Here is a 20,303-nt window from a genome sequence, read left to right as displayed (position 1 = left end):
TACACACAGCTATAAATCAAGTACAAGATTGTGACAATAAATACATGCAGAAATGCAGAAATTATTATCATGGAAATAAAATCCTTCAAATAAGACTGACATTAAGCTTGGGCATCGGGCCTAAACCTGAAAAATCTGGTTCGGGCCGGCTCGATCTGAAGAAGTGTGTGAGTATAATGTCTTTCTATTAAAAAAAAACAGAGGCGTCAGATCTCCCATCCAAGGAAGGGCGGAGCTACCTTATACCGTGTGACTGCATGATGCGCAGGGTAGTTCAAGGTTGTTCGGCTGTCCTTATATATTCTTATTTCATCACGCACATAACATGTAAAGTGATAATATGAATTTATATTAATTGGCAAAAGTATATCTACTTGGCTTCTTCTCCATTAATGCAAGTAACGTATATGGGGGTCTCATCAATTATTGTAGGGGCTAATGAACTCACCGTATATTATTAGTTTTGTCACTCAAATCATGCGATATTTTCAAAATGTTTGAAGAAGTATTCAAATAATTTAAAGGACAAAAACTGTTTTTTACCTTCGTGCATTGGAGGAAGGGTTGTAATCCAATGGAGATATGGATTCCCGACTTTGTCTATTTTCAATGTCATTAGTTGATTTCTTTTTTTTTTTTTGAGTGAGCGAGAGTTTATGAAGTCCGCCATCCGGGCCGTAGCCCACCCTCTGTTTCTATTCTTTCGGCATCATTGCCTCCTTGAAGAGGTCCCATCCCAAGTAGCATTCGGATAATCTTCTTCCCAAAAGCAATACCATGCTTCGTGACCGACATGATGCAGAAGCGTAGTATCCTGAACAAAGCTGCGGGAATGCAGTTAGACTAGAAATATTATTTGACCAGCATAGGCATTCCAATATTTTTTAGTCTTTCTTCTTCATTTGTATCGATGTGACAGATTGGAGATTCACCAATTAACCAAGAGATGGCGTCATATTTTACACTTTTAAGAACCGAGTACGCCACTATTTTAAATTCACATTTTTCTGTTAGTCGCGAGAGATTCACGATCGGCCAACCAAGATGTGGCATCGACGTGGCTCATAGAAAAAAATGTGGTCGAGTGAGGAGGTGTCTCGTCGTCGACTTTTACGAAGGTCAAGCCAAATGTATTTAAGAAGCCACATGTAATTAAGGACTTATTTAGGGATTGACTGCCCTTGCCATTGTGCTTTCATTAAATTGAGCATGTGTGGCGTTCTTCAATGGCATACTTGGGAGGGTTGGTTTGAATGGAATCAGAACCTAACAAATTAATTGGAGATCGAGGGAATCCTTCTATTGACTATTTAACTATATGTGGAATTCAACAATTAATGACATGTAGGGGGTGTTTGGTTGACACTTCAAAACCAATCAGATTTTTGGATTATTTGGGTGCCATCAAATCAAACTCAGTTTTGACAAAGCCTGATTTTGTAAAAAAAAAAAATCAGTAACAAATTTGGTTCCCTTTAGGTTATTCAAAAACGTATCACAAAAAAAAAACTTCTAAAACTCATCAAAGAACTTGGTTTTCATAAATTCTAGTTTTAATGCAGCCGGTTTGGAAGAGGATGATCCAAACACCCACGCCCCCTTAGTTTCTAAGGCCTACAGAATCAAGAAGAATCCACTCGGAGAATTCTTCTTGACGTTTTACTTGTATAGCACAACACGACAATCTTTTATTCTAATTTACACTCCATTGACAAACACTGGGCAAGAGTCTAAGAGTCCATTGACTGCTTTTTATGGACTGGGTAGAGTGTACATCATTATCTTTGATCATTGAAACCCTTTAAGGTGCATTTGATAACTTTGGATATGAGATCGGAGGTGATGTTAAATCATTAGAAGTCTCAGATCCATGATTTAAAGCCAGACTTTTGTGTCATTCAACTTCAAATATAAAAACCAGATTCTTGTCCCATTCAAATATAAGGTACTTTTCCTAAAAAATGAGGATCCCAAGTCTCCATTTTCACATAGTGATCAAATCCAGTGTTTGTTTATATTATGGCAGCGTTTGGTAGCCCCAGGGCTAATTTAAGATTCGAGGATTTGAGGTCCTTGAATCATAAAACCGAAATTTTGCAAAACTATGCTTGCTTCATCATCAAAACGTCCTCTCTCTCTCTCTCTCTCTGATCTCAACGGAGCTAAGTTTTGCCTCCAATATAGTGTTTTTAAAGTATTTGGGTGATATCAAAATTAGGCTTTAGAAAAACCTTATTTGACAATCTAGCTTTACAAAAAGTGAGTGCAAAATCAGACTTTTCCCTAGTTATTTACAAAAAAATGGGTTTTGGGTGTGTCAATAAAATACACAAACCAGATTTTCAAAACTTATTAAAGAAAAAATGATTTTCAAAAAATCAAGTTTTTACAAAAACTGAGTTAAAAAAAAACTATCGTCCAAGTGCTCCCCATAAAGGATTTCATAAGCAAATTGACCACTATATATAGTTGTATGCAGGCAGAGAGTGATGGATCTATGTTAGTGAAGCCCAACGTGATTAAGAAGAATTAATGTGTCAAAAAATTTGGGGCATGTCAATCAAACACAAAAACCAGGCTTCATAAAATTATTAACGAAACAAAATTTTCTCAAAACCAAGTTTTTAAAATTATTAACTAAACAAAATTTTCTCAAAACCAAGTTTTTAAAATTATTAACTAAACAAAATTTTCTCAAAACCAAGTTTTTATAAAACAGATTTTCTCAAAACGAAATTTGGAATCATGATTAGAATTCAAATCAGTTTTCCACCTCATAGGCCCACCAATTACTCTCACTATCCCATGGCTCTGAGATAAATTTCTCAAGTATCGCCTCCATAGGCTCATGTGCTTTCCATTTGAATCCCCTCTGAGCATGGTACGCTTCTGCAAATATACAGTCTTCAGGCCTTACTTCGAACAGTTGCTACCAAATTTTGCATGTCTCTCCTCACCAGACAGGTCGTAGCAATGCACTAGTCATGCCGCTTAAATGATGGCCACGAGTCAGGCCTAATAGAGAAACCTATCCATGCCTTCAGCTCTTTCTGCCATTTACCAGACCAAAGGGTGTTACAGAGTAAATCCTTCAATTCATTCCATAGACCAAACCGATCGAAGAAAGTCTTCTCCATTTCAAAGTTGAGTATAAAGAACAAGATCTTTAATCCAAAAGGACTTTAGATTCCTTAACATAGGGCGTCCATGCTGAATTTCCGTGTGCACCACCACGCACATGATTGTCCTCCTAACTAAATGTGAAACTTTTTGGATCGACCATGAATTTTACAATCCTTTTACCCAAATCCTCAGTCCAAAATGTTGCAGATTCCTCCACCTCCCAGCGCAGCAGTGTACCACATCTTTCTAGCCCCTCCAAGCCCATGAACTACTATTAGGTACTTCACCATTCCACAAAGGAACACACTATCTCCAAGCCACCCAAGCAAAATAATGACAATCATGTTGAATTTTTTCAAATCTTCAAATGAATCAAGTATTGGCATTGTGAAACGATGTCTTTGATAAACCAAATTTTGAAAACGCTGACACAGAGGGGGAGAAAATTATGTAGGATAATTTAGGAGGCCTTTGTTTACCTCGGATATGAGAGCCGAGATGATTTGAGATCACTAGAGATCTCAAATCCAAGGATTTATGGTCAGATCGCCTCTCATCCTATCTCAAATATGATGTTTTGGAAATATACCGGTATCTTAAATCATTTTCTTTTTTCAACATAATGGTGGAATCGAGTGTTTGTTTTCTTTGTGGGTCCCATATAAATGGAATTTTTGATCAGCTTCATATCTCAAATATGAGTCGATCAAACACTTCTTGAGAGAAACAAAACAAGGCATCATGTGTAAAGTTGTTAACCCAGTACAATTGGGCATCTCCATTTCATATGTGGTTTTGGCAATATATTGGTATCTTAAACCCTTTTCTTTACATAAAGAAATCCAATGTTTGTTTACTTTTTGGGCCCCACATAAAAGTAATTTCATATCAGCATCAGATCTCAAATATGAGGCTACTCTCTTAGACAAACAAAAACCAGGCATCTTATGTAATGGTTGTTAACCCAGTGTGTAAAAAGTCTCCATTTCAGCACGTGAAGTAGACTTAGCAGACAATTTGAAATCTCCATATGTCCAAGTAAAGTACATCTAATAAGAAACAAAGCAAACTATCATTTCCATGAAAAGGAAAGGCGTTATTTTGACAATTTGAAATCACCATATGTCCAATCAAAGGACATCAAATAAGAAACAAAGCAAACCACCCTTTCCTTGAGAAGGAATGATGTTATTTTTCGTCGCATTATTCATTGATGAACAGTATGTCATGGGCCTCTTTCCCATGACAAGGAAAGCTTTTGATCACTCTAGTAACTATCAACATCATCATCAAGCATCGGCGATGTTGCTGCTATGTCGAGGTGCATCAATGATCTTTACTTGCTTGGCTGGTGTCTGGTTCAGTGCCTTCACTCCAAATAGACTATTCGTGCTCTGCGGCAAATGCATTGTAAAAATGATAAGTTTGAACTTAGAATCATGAACATAACAAACAATCAATGTAAGTTAAATAATAAGGAGAACTAGAAACAACACCATCGGTTTGTTGCCTTTTGACAGATGCCCACATCAACATTGCAAATGGGATGGGATGGTCGTAAGGGCAGCAAGTGCAATCATTCTCGCAACATGTGGCAGACTATGAGGAGCAGCAACCCCATTGAAAGCAATTGTCTTCTTCTTCATAGACACAGCAACAGCTGGAGCTCATAGGACATGAATTATATTCATCACAGAAAATTATTGGCATAGGCTTCGGGGGTTGGGTCCTATTTTGATGGGGTATGAAGGCCAAATAGCAATACCACACATTCCATCTAAAGTTCCAACGATATTCCTCTTATGTAACCACCTTCACCTCAGTTATCTCCCCATGAGTTTTTTACAATCCAATAATTCATGTCATTCTCGATTCCATACCCAACAATTGCAATCGCATGATCAAGACCAGTTCCACATTTTTCGGTGAAAATGCCCTACCAAAGAAAAATTATTGAAATCAATGGCCATATGACCTTCGAAGAAATGTCCAGAAAGTTGAACAATAATGGAAACAAACTCAAAAGTTGATAGAGTTGGAAATCTCTGCCTGATCCTTCAATCGAAGCACTCAAAGGTTGTGGGCAACAACCTTATTCATCGCTTTCTCATCATATCGTGGTGCATATTCATAACCGTCAATTGTAACGAACCGAATATTTTTCTAGATTGAAACAAGTTGTCCGCTCGTACTCTGAACCATGAATCAAAGAAGAAGAAGAATGAAGGTATGATAAACATAAATTATTACCTTTCGAATGTTGCAGACGCTATCAACAACCATGTAAGGTAATCTTGTTCAGTGTCTATACCTCCGTTATCGATAAAGAATTAGAAGGGATAATCTTTGTAGCCGCCATTTCAGCCCCTGATTGAAGGTGGTATCACAATCTACCAGTTCTTGCTCTGCAACGAGGAAAGTTCACCAGTCACGATCGTGTTTATGCTTTCGACTGTTGCAATAGCTGAGAATGTCCAACAACCTCCTAAAAGTACCAAACACTAAGAGCAATGAAGATCAAATTCTATTTCAACCACTGTACCATGCATTATTGTAGTTCGTTCATAAGAAAATATTGAAAAAAAGAATGAAGGAAAAAACATAGATTTACCACATTGTCTTTAGTCCTTAACAGACACAACTGCACCAAGGGCGCTCCTAGACTTCATGGCGTTGGCTTGGTGAAGGCACCGACTCTCTGTTCTTGTCCATTCTGGTGCGTAGGTAAGTTGAGCGATACTCTTCGCTAGTGAGATTAGAGAACCAGTGTAGGATGGATTCCAGCATTATGCTGGTCGATGTAGAGCAGGTTGTCTTTGAATATCCCGAATCTCTTATCCCTCTCCATCAAACCATTGTAGGATTTGCCGTGCATTGCCATGTACTTCTCGAATAGTTTTTCCACCTCTTGAACACTCTAACCACCGAAGTTCTAGACGTTGTGACTATTTATTGGCATGTGGAGAGCAGCAATGCCTGTCGAGGAAACCAAACATACCAGCAGCAAAGCCATTGCACTGGACGCCATGGCTGAAAGAATCTCAACACCCTACAAGGAAAATCCAGAAAAATTTCCAGGAATATATAAGAATAAAATATGTCCCTACAAAAAGAAGAACTACTGTATGAAAGAATAAGAAGAAGACCCGCCTAAAACTCCCTCTGCTTGTCACCACCTGAAATCTAAAACTTGACCAAGAGTTGTTTGAGAGCTAGAGAGGGATAGAGAACTCAATACATTGCCCATGTCGATAGGCTTACCAAGGAGAGCTCTCGCCCTCATCCCTTTATAGGATGAGATTGAGTTGAGTGCATGGAAGTATGCAGGCAACAAATATAGTTTGGATGGGGGCATTTTCTAAAGTTTTTTCTATAAGAGAGTAGACATTGTCACTTTTTTACAATCCTTTTTTATCCTTTTTAAAAATTTCTTTTTATAGATTGCAAGATAATTTTTAGGAGGGTGCTCCATTACAAGATAATTTTTATTTTATCCTTTCAAAAGTCTTCCATTTTCACATTAATAAAGACATTTTAGTTATTGCATACCCATATGCATACACAGGAATGAGTGTAACTGGTGAGAGGAGACCTTATAAAACAGAATTCAAATACATAAGTTCTGGCTGCAATTAAGAGACAATTTTTGTAGATGTGATAAGGATTCAGAATTAATCGAGTCCTATTGTAATTAGATCCAAATTTGAACTTGGATTCCGACTTTGGTTTCAAAACTAGGTTGGATCTTAATTGATATCACTAGTGCAAAGTCTTACATTTACACGCAATGTTGGGTTGGGTGAGCAAATAAAGTATTTCATCTTACAGCCAAACAAGAGTGCTGAAGTCCCACCCTCCCTCTATCCCTTGGGATGCCAAATCTGCATTCATTGCCTTGGGGTGACATCCCATTATACTTTGACTTATATATTGATGTTCTCTCTTTTACAATGCAGCAAATTGACACCTCATGAATTCGAAACAGATATTAACCGTCTACCAACCTTTACTCTACCTATTGCATCAACCCCAACCCCAAGGGATAAGCATTAGTGATCAGATGCAATTTTCATTGGATTTCACTTGAACATCATGCTTCAAGGAATTTAGTTATGAAATTGCATACTGTTTTCAGATTTGATTAGGTTTTGGATCTGAGTTTGTTTATCAGATCTAACTAAATATATTGGCAATCAAATAAAAAATATCAGATATCTTCAACTCCGCACCTTATTAGTTATGGATATCCAATCAATGTTCGGTTCAAGTATACGTGTTCATGTGACATAGCCCTCACTACATCACCCATGCATGAACTATGGGGAGAGAGAATGGATATTTATATTCATTGGACCCATTACATTTAGCTTCTTCTCCAATAATAGCAACAGTAATTTGCACATGTGAGTCTCATCTAGTAGGGGCTTAGTGACCGCAGAGCGCATCTACACAAAATGATGAGAAAGTAGTCGATATGTGCAGTTTGATTATTAGTGTTGGTTTTCAAAATAATGGAAATATTTGAACAAAATATTCAAGCTGAAAATATGAGGACTATTTTTATCGTACGTTCATGAAGGAAAATCTTATGCATTGCCAATCTGGACACTATTGTATGTTCAATGTGGTATGATTGAGTACGCCACTTTTTTTTAACTGGTTTGCATTTTCACTTAGTTGCCTGTCATTCAACATCTGTGACACCCACTGCTGAGTGCAGATTCACAATTAATTAGCCAACTAGGATGCGGCATCCATTACATTAAGAAAAATGAGTAACTAAAAAAATAGGGCAAGAGCTTGGAACCCACATGGATGTTTATAGCAAAAATTCTAAAAATATATATCTTTAAAAAAATAAATTAAATTATCCTACATAATTGGCCAAGCTGCCGATTCAGCAATTTTGGTTGAACCAGCTGTGAATCAGCGCAAACTTTATATTAAGAAATTTATTTTTTGAAAAGTATAAACATTAAACTTGTAAGTCTTGTAAGTCTCATACGGCTTCCCAAAAGTGCGAAACAACAAAAACAATGGAGATCAAATTTTATTTCAACCATTGTACCATGTATTATTGTAGCTCGTTGATCGAAAATTTTGAAAGAACAACAATGAAGGAAAAGGAAGAGATTTATCACATTGCCTTTGGTCCTTCACTGACACAACAGCACTGAGGGCCCTCCAATCTATCAAGCTAGGATTTTATTCTCGCTCCTGGACTTCTAGCACGGCTTGGCGAAATCGGAAAACCGATTGAGAGCCAACTTGTAGGAGTGACTTCTAGCATTATGTTGGTCAATGTAGAGCAGGTTGTCTTTCAATATCTTGAATTTCTTCTCCCTCTTCATCAACCGCATTGATAGCAATTGTCTTCTTCTTCATAGACGCGGCAGCAGGTGAAGCTTATAGGACATGAATTATATTCATCATAGAAAATCATTGGCCTAGGCTACGGCGGGTTGGGTCCAATTTTGATGGGGTAAGAAGGTCAAATGGTAATACCACACATTCCAGCTCAAGTTCCTTCGATATTCCTTATTCTTATGTATTCACCCTCACCCCAGTTATCTCTCCATGAGTTTTTTAAAATCCACTAGTCCATATCATTCTTGATTCCATACCCAACAATTGCGACCACATGATCAACATCAGTTCGACATTTTTCGATGATAATACCCTATCAAAGGAAATTATTGAAATCAATGGCCATATGACTTTCAAAGAAATGTGTAGAAAATCAAAGAGTAACAGAAAGGAACTCACGGATTGATAGAGTTGGAAATCCCAGCCTGATCCTTCAATCGAAACAATCAAATTCTAGTGGGCAACAACCTTCTTCATCACTTTTTCATCATATCGTAGTGCATATTCATAACATCAATTGCAACGACCCGAGTACTTTTCTATATTGAATTAAGTTGTTGTCTCGTAAGTCTTAACCATGCATCAAAGAAGAAGAAGGACGCAAGTATAACAAACAGAAATTGTTACCTCTGTAGTGTTGCAGATGCCATCAATAGCCGTGTAAGGGTAATCTTGTTCAGTGTCTATACCTCCATTGTCGATAATGAATTGGAAGACATAATTCTTGTAGCCGCCATTGCAGCCTTTGTTGTAGGTGTTATCACATTCTATCAGTTCTTTTTATGACAACGAGAAAAGTTCACCAGTCACGATCTTGTTTATGCTTTCGACTGCTGCAATTGCTAAGAATGGCCAACAACTTCCTAAAAGTGCCAAACACAAAGAGAAATGAAGATCGAATTCTATTTTAACCATTGTATCATGCATTATTGTAGCTCATTCATCAAAAAATATGAAAGAACAATGATGAAGGAAAAGACATATTTACCACATTGTCTTTGGTCCTTCACTATTGCAACTGGACCCAGGGCCCTCTAGTCTATCTACCTAGAAAGTTGTTCTCCCTCCTGGACTTCGTAACGTCGGCTTGGTGAAGGCATCAACTAATGTTCTCGTCCATTCTAGTGCGTAAGTAAGTCGAGGGATATTCTTTGTTAGTGAGATCAAGGAACCGGTTAAGCCCCAACTTGTAGGAGTAGCTTCCAGTATTATGTTGATCGATGTAGAGCAGGTTATCTTTGAATATCCAGAATCTCTTTTCCCTTTTCTTCGTAGATGCAGCAGCAGGTGGATCTCATAGGACATGCATTATATTCTTCACAGAAAATTGTTGGTGGGTTGGGTTCAATTTTGATGGGGTAAGAAGGCCAAGTGGCAATATCACACAATCCAGTTGAAGTTTCAGCATTATTCCTTTGCATTCTTATGTATCCACCCTCACTCCAGTTATCTCTCCATGAACTTTAACTTGGTTGGTAGTTGTTCCTATCAACCCCAAAGAGGATGGCAGTTATAACTTAATCCAATATAGTATGCAGGCTTGAGTTTAACTTCCAATATTCATGATGTTAATTTGACATTAATCTAAAACAACATACTTATCAGCATGAATTCAATTCTTGTGGGAATGTGCATGTTGGGTTTTTAATGATATTGTCACAAACGCGACCTTGATAAGTCACTTTTAATAAAGAAGTTGACTCTAATTAATTAGTCTTGTCAATATTGGTATTGAGTGCCTTGTAAGTCTCATACGGCGTTTCAGCCTGCAGCCGATTAATCCAATTGTGAGTTAATGTCTTGTAGGGTGTATTTGGAAGCCAAGGGTTTTAAATGTTTGTGATATGCCTCCCTTTGATTGCAAGATCGAACAAAATAAGCATCTAATTAGCTCCGACCTAAAGGCCGTCTCAAGATCTACTCATTCACAAGGTGATTTTAAATTTTAATACCCTTGTGAGGGTAGCAGAAAACCCCTTCAGATCCTTAGCAACCAATGGGTAAACCCAGCTGCAGCTTAAACAAGGAATGGCATCCACTGTCCCTTAGCGCAGCACACCTGACTCCTGAGAAGGGAGAAGGGCACTGATCCTGCACCTAAACAGAGGAGGATCAGATCCCAAGTAAATGTGCAAAGACAGATCAATTGAATTCTACAAACCATTTGCTAGAGTCCCTTCTCACAATCCATCTTCATGGTAGACAGGGTCTCCATTTCTAAAACTTTCAAAATTAATGGTTTTCTTTTTGACAACTTATGGTCAGGCCCCGCCATCAGGTCCAAGGGGAGGACAACACCAGGGTGAAGCAATCTGATCAGAACGCGAAATAGTTACACCAGCTAACCTAACGTCTTCAATAATGATTCTATAGAGACCAAAGATTCAGCACCAAACTTTTCTGAAAATTTTGCAAGATCTTAGTTAATCGAGAAAACCGAACCAAGCATGCTTGGAGTTTAGATTTTTATATTGTGGCAACGAAATTGAATCCGATCCTTGGTGTCGACCCAGGACACGTCGTTAGTGGACTGCATCCTCGCTACATTTGGGCATATAAGAGACAACATCTTGATCTCCTACCCGGGTGAAAGGCTGTAAACGGATCAGACTTATCCTAACCTGAAGCTCTCTAATTTGTTGAGGAAAGCAGGACCCGATTCATAATAAAGGACTTGTCTACAATGTAAAATTTCAAACATGAGTCCAACCCAATTTATATTGGGCACTGATTAAACTTCAAATCCAGTTATGGACATATAACAGCCACCTGATGCTAGACGGATCTTGTTCTCTTCTTGTTTCAACCAACTCTGAACCAGAGTCTGAAATCGGTAGTATAAAATCTAATAACTTGGTCTTTACAGCCCCGAAGGAACCCTCTACGTATCTTTCTATATGTGACGGCAGTCTAGCATCCAATTCATTATTTAACTCTTACAGTTTCATTCTTGATGGATAATGTTTGACGAAAAGTATCTGTCTAGCAGCAAAACTGGACTTTCATTTATGAAGAGTGACAAAGCCACATATCTTTGTATGGCTTTACTGAGATTTCTTCTTCGGGCTAGAGGTTCTATCTTTGCCTTCATTTCTTTGATTCTCTTTCTTTTTACTTCTGATTGCTGGCAAAGTTCTATGTAGTGGTCTAAACCTAGGCATCTTCTCATCATGCATGCATACCTTCTACCACATGGCCAACCAAACAACACTCCATCAGGTTGCAAGTTTCAACTCGAAGGCACTAAGGCAGATCATTCACGATCTTCAATGAGTGCAAGCCAGGGAGGCCCAATTCACTCCTTCCGGCATGTCGCGCACTTAAAAAAGCATGACCAACTGATCTTCCACTCCAACCCAAGAGTGGTTTCTCAGGAAAAAAAGGAAAATGTGCATTTAGCGAAAGTCCAATTGATGTATTTAAGAAAATTTCCCTTTTTGTAAGCATTTAAAATGATTCTTTTCTAGGGTTTCATGATCCACGAACAGCTGCATGTGGAAGGTTATAACGTCCAGAGTTACTGGAAGTGTGGTTTAAGGCTCTTTTTAATTAGTGAACTCGGTATTAGTCCAGGAGGCAATCACTTAATAGACCAGCTGAGTTGCATGGAACACATGAATACCATTTGCAGGGTCACCTATCGGCTGACTTCAATGAAATGAGACATGCCAATCTACATCCGGACAAATTTATTATGTTTTATTTAATTTTCAAATTAGTTTAAACTAAATTCAGTTGCTTTTAAATATAAAAAAGGAGAGATGGATTCATGTTTGGTGGGGCCATTAAAACGTTGTTCCTTCCTTGAGCCCTTTTCATTTGTTCTTAAGGATGGCCATTTTTTTCTTCATCTTTCGTCGCTTTCTTTCGTCTTTTTTAGGAAAAGTTCACCGAAGGCCCCTTTTAATATTTTCAGGCACCAGAATGTGTCGATTGTAATCTGGCTGAAGACAACGTTTACTAATCCTACCAAAATTTTGTAAGGGCTTTCTAAACTGGTAAGATTATCTTCCAATGTAATTGAATCTACCACTGTCAAACTTGGCAACAATGAATTGTCATAGGAGTACCTAACACTGCAGTACACTGTCTAGTACTGGCAGTCATGTAAACATGAAAAGGCCACTCATGAATACACTGGAAACTAGTTCTTGAGTTAGGGAAGGAAGCAGCTCTATCTCCTAGACAAATCCCCAATTATAGACTTGCACCTCACAGTCTCATAGCACATGATAACATGACTGTAATTCTTACACACATTGTGAGAATGATATAAACGATCTATAAACGAAAATTACACGACCATTTAAGAGAACTCTGTTTCTTCCTCTCTATCTATCCATTTATGTTGGCTAAGAAGGACTAGGTGATTCCCTATGGAATAGGAAAAAGAATGAGCGACGAAAGTTGCGTCCCCGGGAGTTCTGTTCTAATGCCTTTCTAAATATCAGTTTGACTAATAAAGGTGGACAGCCTGTGTATCCTTCAACAGTTCTGAACCCATGGCATCTCTTTTACACACGTCAAAAGATGAGGTGAGCCGCCGCACTAGGCGGCTCTGGGATCCCCTGCTGCCGATCATGGCAGCTATTTCTTATGGGCGTTCAGGACAGATAGCTTTCCCAGGCCGGCAACAGTCTGAAGGAAGAGAAAAGGAGTGCTCAAAATATGTTCCTTGTTTGAAAGCAAATTGTGATACCAAATTGAAAGAAATCACTTAGGTTCACACGAGCTTTTACACTCGGTCCAATTACATAGACATTCCTCAAGGCTCAAACTTCACTGTTTCTCTTTTTACTGCAAGTTGGAGTTAAAAACAGACTTCTAACTGCAGGTACTGTTCGCGTGAGAGTCTAGGAGACGGTGCCTGCTGACCTTCTTATACTTGAAAGGGTCGTTGCGAATCCGAACATCTAATAAGGTAGGTGGAAGAAGGGGCTTTTGTTTTCTAAAACTCTCAAAGTTCTCCTACCTGATCTTTGCATCTCATAATGTTGGTGGGCAATGTTCTGCCTAACAAAGAAGATTGTTTGGAGAAGTTCAACTCCATAGTTGTCCTTCCTGACCTTTGTGATATTTCATTTGATAGCAATTAGAAAAATCCCAGTTTGGAGAACTTGAAAAACTAACGAAATGGAAAATGTATACGCATCAAAAAATATATAGCGATCTGTACTTATGTCTGATTCCAAATCATACAGAAGAAGGAAAGATTTAAATATCTTTTCCTCTTTATTTCCTTAGAAAAGAAGAGACCAAACTCGCACGGGAAGAAAAGCGGAGGGTGCTTACCACCATTTCGTCTAATCAAAAGCGATGAGTCTGCAGAAGTAAGAAGCAGCCGTACTTGCATTGCATTGCTCTCTGAAAACTGTTCGCCATTGCAACATTGTATGGAGGGAAAAAAGGGAAAAAGGAAAAGAAACCCCGGAAATAAGAATATCAAATCCTCAACAGTGAGTCGAATTTTGGGGTTTTGTCACCAAAAACACCTCAAAATGTTAATAATACAATGGAACAGATAGTTCTCCCTCTCCAGAAGATCGTTCTCAACCAGGCGCTCTAAGTTCACATTCCGTGGCAACAGATCGCTGTAATACAAGATTGTGGTGAAGGAAGCCACGGGCCGGCCGATAAGCGACACCATGAGCCTACACAGAGACCGAACCATCAACGACAGTAACGCCTGCAGTATCAAAAACACAAACACTTAACTCGTTACCAACTTCTAAAGAAGATACCATTCTCAAATTTGCTTTAGAAACAGGAATGAGGAGAGATTACCATGAGTTGCAGAACAGAACAGGGAAGAAGAGGAAGAGGAAGTGGTAAACAACAACAGCGAAGAGAGAACCATGGCAATGACGAGTTTGTTATGCAGATAGAGAAACATGGCCAGGAGGAGGAGAGAGGGGTGTGTGGTTGTGTGCAATGGCCGGTCGCAGGCACAGAGACCAACTACCAATCCTTCATCGGCCCTTCAGACCAGTTGGTCTTGAGTGGAATTTTTTAGGTGGGCCGTGGGGGGTCCCTCTCCCTCGGGCTCTTTTATGGGTCGAGGTGCTGGCATGTGGTTTCTCAGTAGCAAGTATCCTCTCGTCCCTCTCCTTGTATTTATTTATAAAGGGGAGGAGCTTCAATGGCCGGGAAGAACCATTGACGCAACAGAAGAGTTCTCATTCAAACATGGTCGCGTCTTTTCGTTAAACAAATTAAAAAGACCCCTTCTCTGAAAATTTCTATCCCACCATTAAAATGCGGCAGAAATGATCTTGAGATGTTCTCTTTTTCGTGTACCCTAGATTCTCCTCGCCATCTGCATTAAAAGAACTCAAATGAAAGAAGATGGCTCAACCTCAGACTGAGCTTTACCCCTGAAATTCAAGCCTTTCATTGCAGCATAAAAGAACATTGAGGCATTTTACTCAGAATACGCTTGCCTAAAAAAAAAATGAACGCCGATAAGCCCCTGCAATTTTTTCGTGTAAGATATTTTTTTGTAAACATGATCGATTTCATAAGTAGGTCCAGTCACGGCATTGTTGGAGTCGTTGCTTGTTCATCTGGGCATGTGAACTCTACAAGTTGGAAGGATTAAGTAAGCCACTTGATTGCAATCCTTCCTCCAACTAACTTATACATGTTCCTTATTTATACAGTAGTATACCAGTAGCTTTCTGCCAAATTATGAAGAAGGATCAATCCCTCTTCATGAGGATCGGTCCAAATAGATAACCTAGGGCCGTGCTTGTCCTTCCCATGCTTGAGACGCCAGGAATAAGATGTCCCTTCCGAGCATTCCAAAAACGCAAAGCAAACGCCGTCATGGTATTGCATGGGCACATCAACAAAGTTACACATGTATAATTGGTTGACTTACTGATAGAAGACCAAACAAAAAACTGGATTTTAGTGGCATTTAAAAGGTGAGCTACTAGCCTACTAGGTGATCACTTCTTCATGGTGCCCTAAGTACCACATGGTTATAAAGATGGATGGGCACACATACTCTAGCAATCTGACCTCTTTCATTTAGATATGACCCACAAAAGTTTTGTTTTGTGTAATTTGACTTCTTGACCAGGACTGAACCGCCACGTGGGTATGTATGGGCAATTGCCCATACAGCCTAATGACAATCTCTCTTTTACATATATATTGGCTAACTCAACATTTTTGCATGTTTACATATAAAATGCCCCTCAAAGATAAGGTGAATGCCCCTCAACCAAATATGTCCGACTCCGCCACTACTTCTACTTGTCGATGTGATGACTGTCATAGGCATCCATGGTCTGAAGGGATGGATGAATGATATTCATATGCTATGACGTCATCACATCGACAGGTCTGAAGACCTATTGTGAACCCTAGTGGGCGCAGAACCAGAAATTTCTCACTTCAGGCTGTGGTACCTAAGCTTTAGGTTTTTAAGGGGTAGAAATATGTAACCAGTTTTTGTGGGACTGTGTGGGCAACTGCCCACACCCACCTCGTCTCCTGCTTTGAGAGTAGCAGTAAATCCTTTGCGTGTATAAAGTACTGTATATGTTCTTGTATAGGTCTCCATTGTTCTACGCTTTTATATGGTACTGTTAACTTCTAGATGAAGTAAATGTTTAAATCAGTGATGTAATTATTTTAAAAAAAAAAAAAAAAAAAGCTGAATCAGATCTGCAGCGTTTGCGTCAGCTGAATCAGGTTACAAATCAACAAAACATATTATTACATACTTTTTCTTTGAAAAGGGAATATACATAGGTTAATTCAATAAATAATAAATAAGTGGGCTATGACATGTGACACCATTGTACTGGCTAATGAATCAAATCAATCTGCCACACATTTGCTTCATTTGGCCTGTTAAGCCGAATTTTAGAACATTAGATTAGATTGTCATGTGTAGATGATCAACATATTAGCAATCCAAGAGACCATGAACTTTTGGCTGCATCTCAAATATGAATCTAGACTTTCTGATTTTCTTAATACAGACAGTTTTATTGACAAATCTCGAATAGGAGTTTACGTTTATCATTGTGTTTAGCTTTCTTGAAAGCGAAAATACTTTTTGAACTCTTTTTTGAGATAATATTCAACACTTACATGATTTCACTTGTAGCCTTTCTGGCAGTTCTTAGCAGAGCAAGTTTCATATTAAGAAAATCAGGAATCTGGCAAAATTTTGGGTTGTACACGAAGGCTAGCTTCTTGATGTATTGATTCACTTAGCACCGTTCTTGGTTGACAATGGCCGATTTGCTCTCAGAACGCTGTGTTCGGATGGTTCGTCTTCGTCCTCCGGACTTGCCCTGGCCGGTTCGATTTGAAGCATCCAGATTCGGGTCCGGATTCGGGACTGCGTCTACCGACTCTATCTCATCTGCGAAGTGGATGGCCGCTGTGGGGCTGGAGGGTGAGGTCATATATAAACGAGCGGAGCATCTCTCACCATCTTCTCTTCGGAAGAAAGAGTGTGTGTGTGTGTGTGAGAGAGAGAGAGAGAGATGGCTGCTTGGTGTCTCTCCTGTGCGGCCGCAATCCCTTCCACCGCTCCTTCAACGTCTACATCTCCTCTCTCTTCCGTCTCTGTTGGCGCTCATCCTGGTGGAGTCGCCCCTTTCAACTCCGCCTTTCTCCCCCCTTTCTTCCGCGGGCTTCGTTACCGAGTCGCTGTTTCCTTCGCACACCGCAGTGGCCCCGCCATCTGTATGGCTCCCGAGGAAGAGAAGATGACGCGCCGGTCTCCGCTCGATTTCCCCATCGTGAGTGCGCTTCCGTCCCCTGGAATTTAGGGATTTGTTCGTTTCCTTCCTTTTAATACCATATACTAATTTAAGTTCTAACTGAAGAAGCCATTTGTGTGCCTTGTTGTTTCAGTTCATGTTTTTTGATGTTATTTCAATGGCGAGTTGGATTTCTTGCGAGAACCGAGCAGGATTCTTTTTTTTGGGTTTCCTTTTCCTGTGTTTTATGCGTAGTTGTTAGTTTCTGTTCATTTTTTAGCTACTAGGAACCTTTTCTTAGTTGTTTCCCGGCAATTCAACGTCTTAGGAACTCTTTCCTCAACTAATTCAGCATATAATGAGGTTGTCGTGCTGTAAAAGTTAGGTGTCGTCTTCAATACTCCGTCCATCCTCATTCTTCTTCTAAGGAGCGATTTCCGACTATTGTTTCAGCATGAGTTTGGGCAGTTTAAAGCAAAAGCCACATTTCATTTTCAAATAATGTCATTTTTTAGAATTTTTTGTCTTATTTTGTTAGTAGAGAGAAGAGAGTTTCTTATACTTACAGCTTTCAGAAAGTTACATAATTTTTTTATTTGCAACTCATTTTAGAATATTAACTCTTTTTAATATGTATTGCTGGTCCGAGTATGGTCGCATTATGTCACTGTAGTTACTCTGGTTCGAACATATTTCTATAGGTTGGCAATTCGGTATTGTCGTTATGAGAGCAAAATGACATGCACAGAAGTCAATGTCGATAGAAAAATAGGTATTAAGTGGGTAATGATGAACCTAAATGACCTGTACATAAGAAACAGCTCTTAGAGTTTCTTGGAAGCAACATATCCTGTAAATCTAGCTGTTTAGCACTTTTAAGGGTTTCTGTGTAAGCCTGTCATTTGGAACCCTTCAGGCACAGCCTTAAGAGTCGAGTTAGTTGACAATGTGAGGAAAAAGAAAATGAATGATATGTGTCTGTGACTCTGTAGGATACCAAAAGTAAAAAGAGAGAATGAAAAACTGGAGTTCTGCTTGTGTATTGAAGCTGTTGAATGTGTGGACTAAATCTGAAAAATAATGTGTGCATCACTATGTATTGTTATTGTCTGCTTTGTGAAATGAGAGGATGGCAAGCATTAGAGGTTCCTTTCCTAATTAGTTCTCTATATGGAAAATATCATGAGGGAAGCATCGTTGTCAATTGTGAATTTCTATTCAATGTCATGTTATTTCATCTGTATGTGCAGAAGTGATAATCTTGTTGAGAAACATTATCCATGTAAATTGGCAGTCCCTTAATGGTTACATTCCTAGGCTTGTGGTGTGTCATGCATGCCACGATAGATAATCAAGTTTTCATATCTCTAGGAATCGAAAGGTTATCATCACTATCAAGTTTCTTCTCTCTGCTTATGAGAAATCATTATCAGCCATTTGACAAAGGAAACAGATATATTGAACATCTTCATGCTTGTCGTGAGAAAATCTCTTTCAGATTTGCTGATCACTAGTAACCAGTATCTTTGCAGTTTGCACATTCTGTTTTGTCTACTTCTCTTATTCCATTTCTGTTGCTGGAGAGCTATGGTTTGCCGTTGGGTGCTCCCCCAACTTATTTACAAAAACAGGATATGTTGTGATGTTGCATATGCAGCAAAGTATAAACTTCTTGAACAAGTAGGTTATGTGAAGCTGTTTTTGTTTGTCTATTTCTTTGACGAGAAATGGAGATTGGTTTCATATTTAATTGCATCACAGTATCATGGAGAGTACTGTCATATTGAATGGTTAGATGCCGTTACTAGGTCAAGAACTCAACAATAGTCAGCTTGAGGGGACTTTTCGCAGAAATTTTCAGTGTAATAGTCTTCATAGCACAATCTGCCAATTCTTCAATTCTACATGAAAACATTGTTTGTTCTAATCGTAGCTGCAAATATCCTTCTCGGGTTTTGTGGGCGAGATTTTTCTTGGGTATTCTTTCGCAGAGTAGTTTTTTTTAGGGGAAAATCTCAGAGTTTTAAAAAAAAAAAAAAAAATCAAAATATTTGGTAAAAGAGGCAAAAATAAATGAGAAACTAATAAAAAGACATAAAAAATATCTTGTTAAAATGATAAAGTAAAAAAAAAATGAAACAAAAGGTGTTTTTCTAAGCTTGCCATATGTTATTGATTTTACTCAGCATCCTCTTTCAAATCAAGCCACAAGCCGTAGACATTTTTTGTTTCTCATAAGCAGCTCTTAGCTGATTTACTTTACCAATTCATTCCAATGAAGATGCATTTGTGTTAAGCAATTCAGTTTCTTGCCTAACCTCCCTTAAATGAATGAGGCATTTCTATGAAGCTGTTTATTTAAGTTCTGCCAATCGTTGGAGTGCTGCATATGAAAGCCTGACCAACCTGGCTAGGTTGTTTATACGTAAGACCTTTCGTGGGATGTCATGGAACGAAAAAAAAAAAAGAAAATAAGTATACAGTGTTCCTATTTCTTATCAGTTTTTTTTTTTTTTTTGGTTGGCCGCAGGAGTGGGAGAGGCCAAAGCCGGGTAGAAGACCTGATATCTTCCCGCAGTTTAGTCCTATGAGAACACCATTGCCCACACCCATGCCAGCTGATCCTCCTGAAGAAGATGAGGAAGAAGAAGAAAAGAAAGAGGAAGAAGAGGAGGATCCAGAAAAGGAAGAACCCGAGAAACCAGAAAACGAGTGATCGCAAAGGGCGAAAAGTTGAAGTATGCACGGTTGTAGAAACATGATTGAAGCTGTTGGTAGTAGACCTTTGCTCTTCCTGCTTGAGGCCCTGTCTTGCCTTGGTCGGAAGTTGCGACTTCCTCGACTACCTTTGGTTGTTGGCGAGTGTAACTATGCATTTGTCATGTTATTCCTAGCAGCTTGATCATTTTTTGTAGTGTGTAGAATTATCGGGATAGGATATATCATCAAATAATGTGAGGACAAGTTCTCCGCTTTGGGCATGCTCAGTGAAAGACAAATTTTCTTATTTTCCGTTTCAATGAGATATCATATTTTTCTTTACTTTTAGCATGCTTTTGTTCAGTTTACCTTTTTTTCTTTTTTCTT

The 20,303-nt window shown here is 38.8% G+C and overlaps 1 protein-coding gene, 1 long non-coding RNA gene and 1 pseudogene across 2 annotated transcripts; 1 reads left to right on the top strand and 2 right to left on the bottom strand.

The window, feature by feature from the left end:
* Window positions 1-4,900: 4,900 nt before the first annotated feature.
* On the bottom strand, window positions 4,901-6,406 carry LOC116250403 (oryzain alpha chain-like; annotated as a pseudogene).
* Window positions 6,407-13,635: 7,229 nt separating this feature from the next.
* Window positions 13,636-14,625, bottom strand: LOC126409895 (uncharacterized). Its single transcript, XR_007572778.1, has 2 exons — window positions 14,275-14,625; window positions 13,636-14,176 (listed from the first exon to the last, which is right to left on the bottom strand). It is a non-coding gene; the product is annotated as an uncharacterized LOC126409895 (long non-coding RNA).
* Window positions 14,626-16,937: 2,312 nt separating this feature from the next.
* LOC116251596 (uncharacterized) lies at window positions 16,938-20,258 on the top strand. The gene is made up of 2 exons (XM_031625957.2): window positions 16,938-17,255; window positions 19,747-20,258. Exons 1-2 carry the CDS (start codon window positions 16,998-17,000, stop codon window positions 19,930-19,932), a joined length of 444 nt encoding a protein of 147 aa, XP_031481817.1. The 5' UTR covers window positions 16,938-16,997; the 3' UTR covers window positions 19,933-20,258.
* Window positions 20,259-20,303: the final 45 nt, after the last annotated feature.

Source organism: Nymphaea colorata, chromosome 3 (genome assembly GCF_008831285.2).
Source record: "Nymphaea colorata isolate Beijing-Zhang1983 chromosome 3, ASM883128v2, whole genome shotgun sequence".
In the NCBI taxonomy this organism is placed as follows: Eukaryota; Viridiplantae; Streptophyta; class Magnoliopsida; order Nymphaeales; family Nymphaeaceae; genus Nymphaea; species Nymphaea colorata.
This window is presented reverse-complemented; position numbering and strand designations above follow the sequence as displayed.

Excerpts from the sequence above, each read along its gene's own strand:
- LOC116251596 (XM_031625957.2), top strand. The coding sequence starts at position 16,998 with ATGGCTGCTTGGTGTCTCTCCTGTGCGGCCGCAATCCCTTCCACCGCT. Across the intron at positions 17,256-19,746 it reads CTCCGCTCGATTTCCCCATC|GAGTGGGAGAGGCCAAAGCC; the intron begins GTGAGTGCGCTT and ends GGTTGGCCGCAG.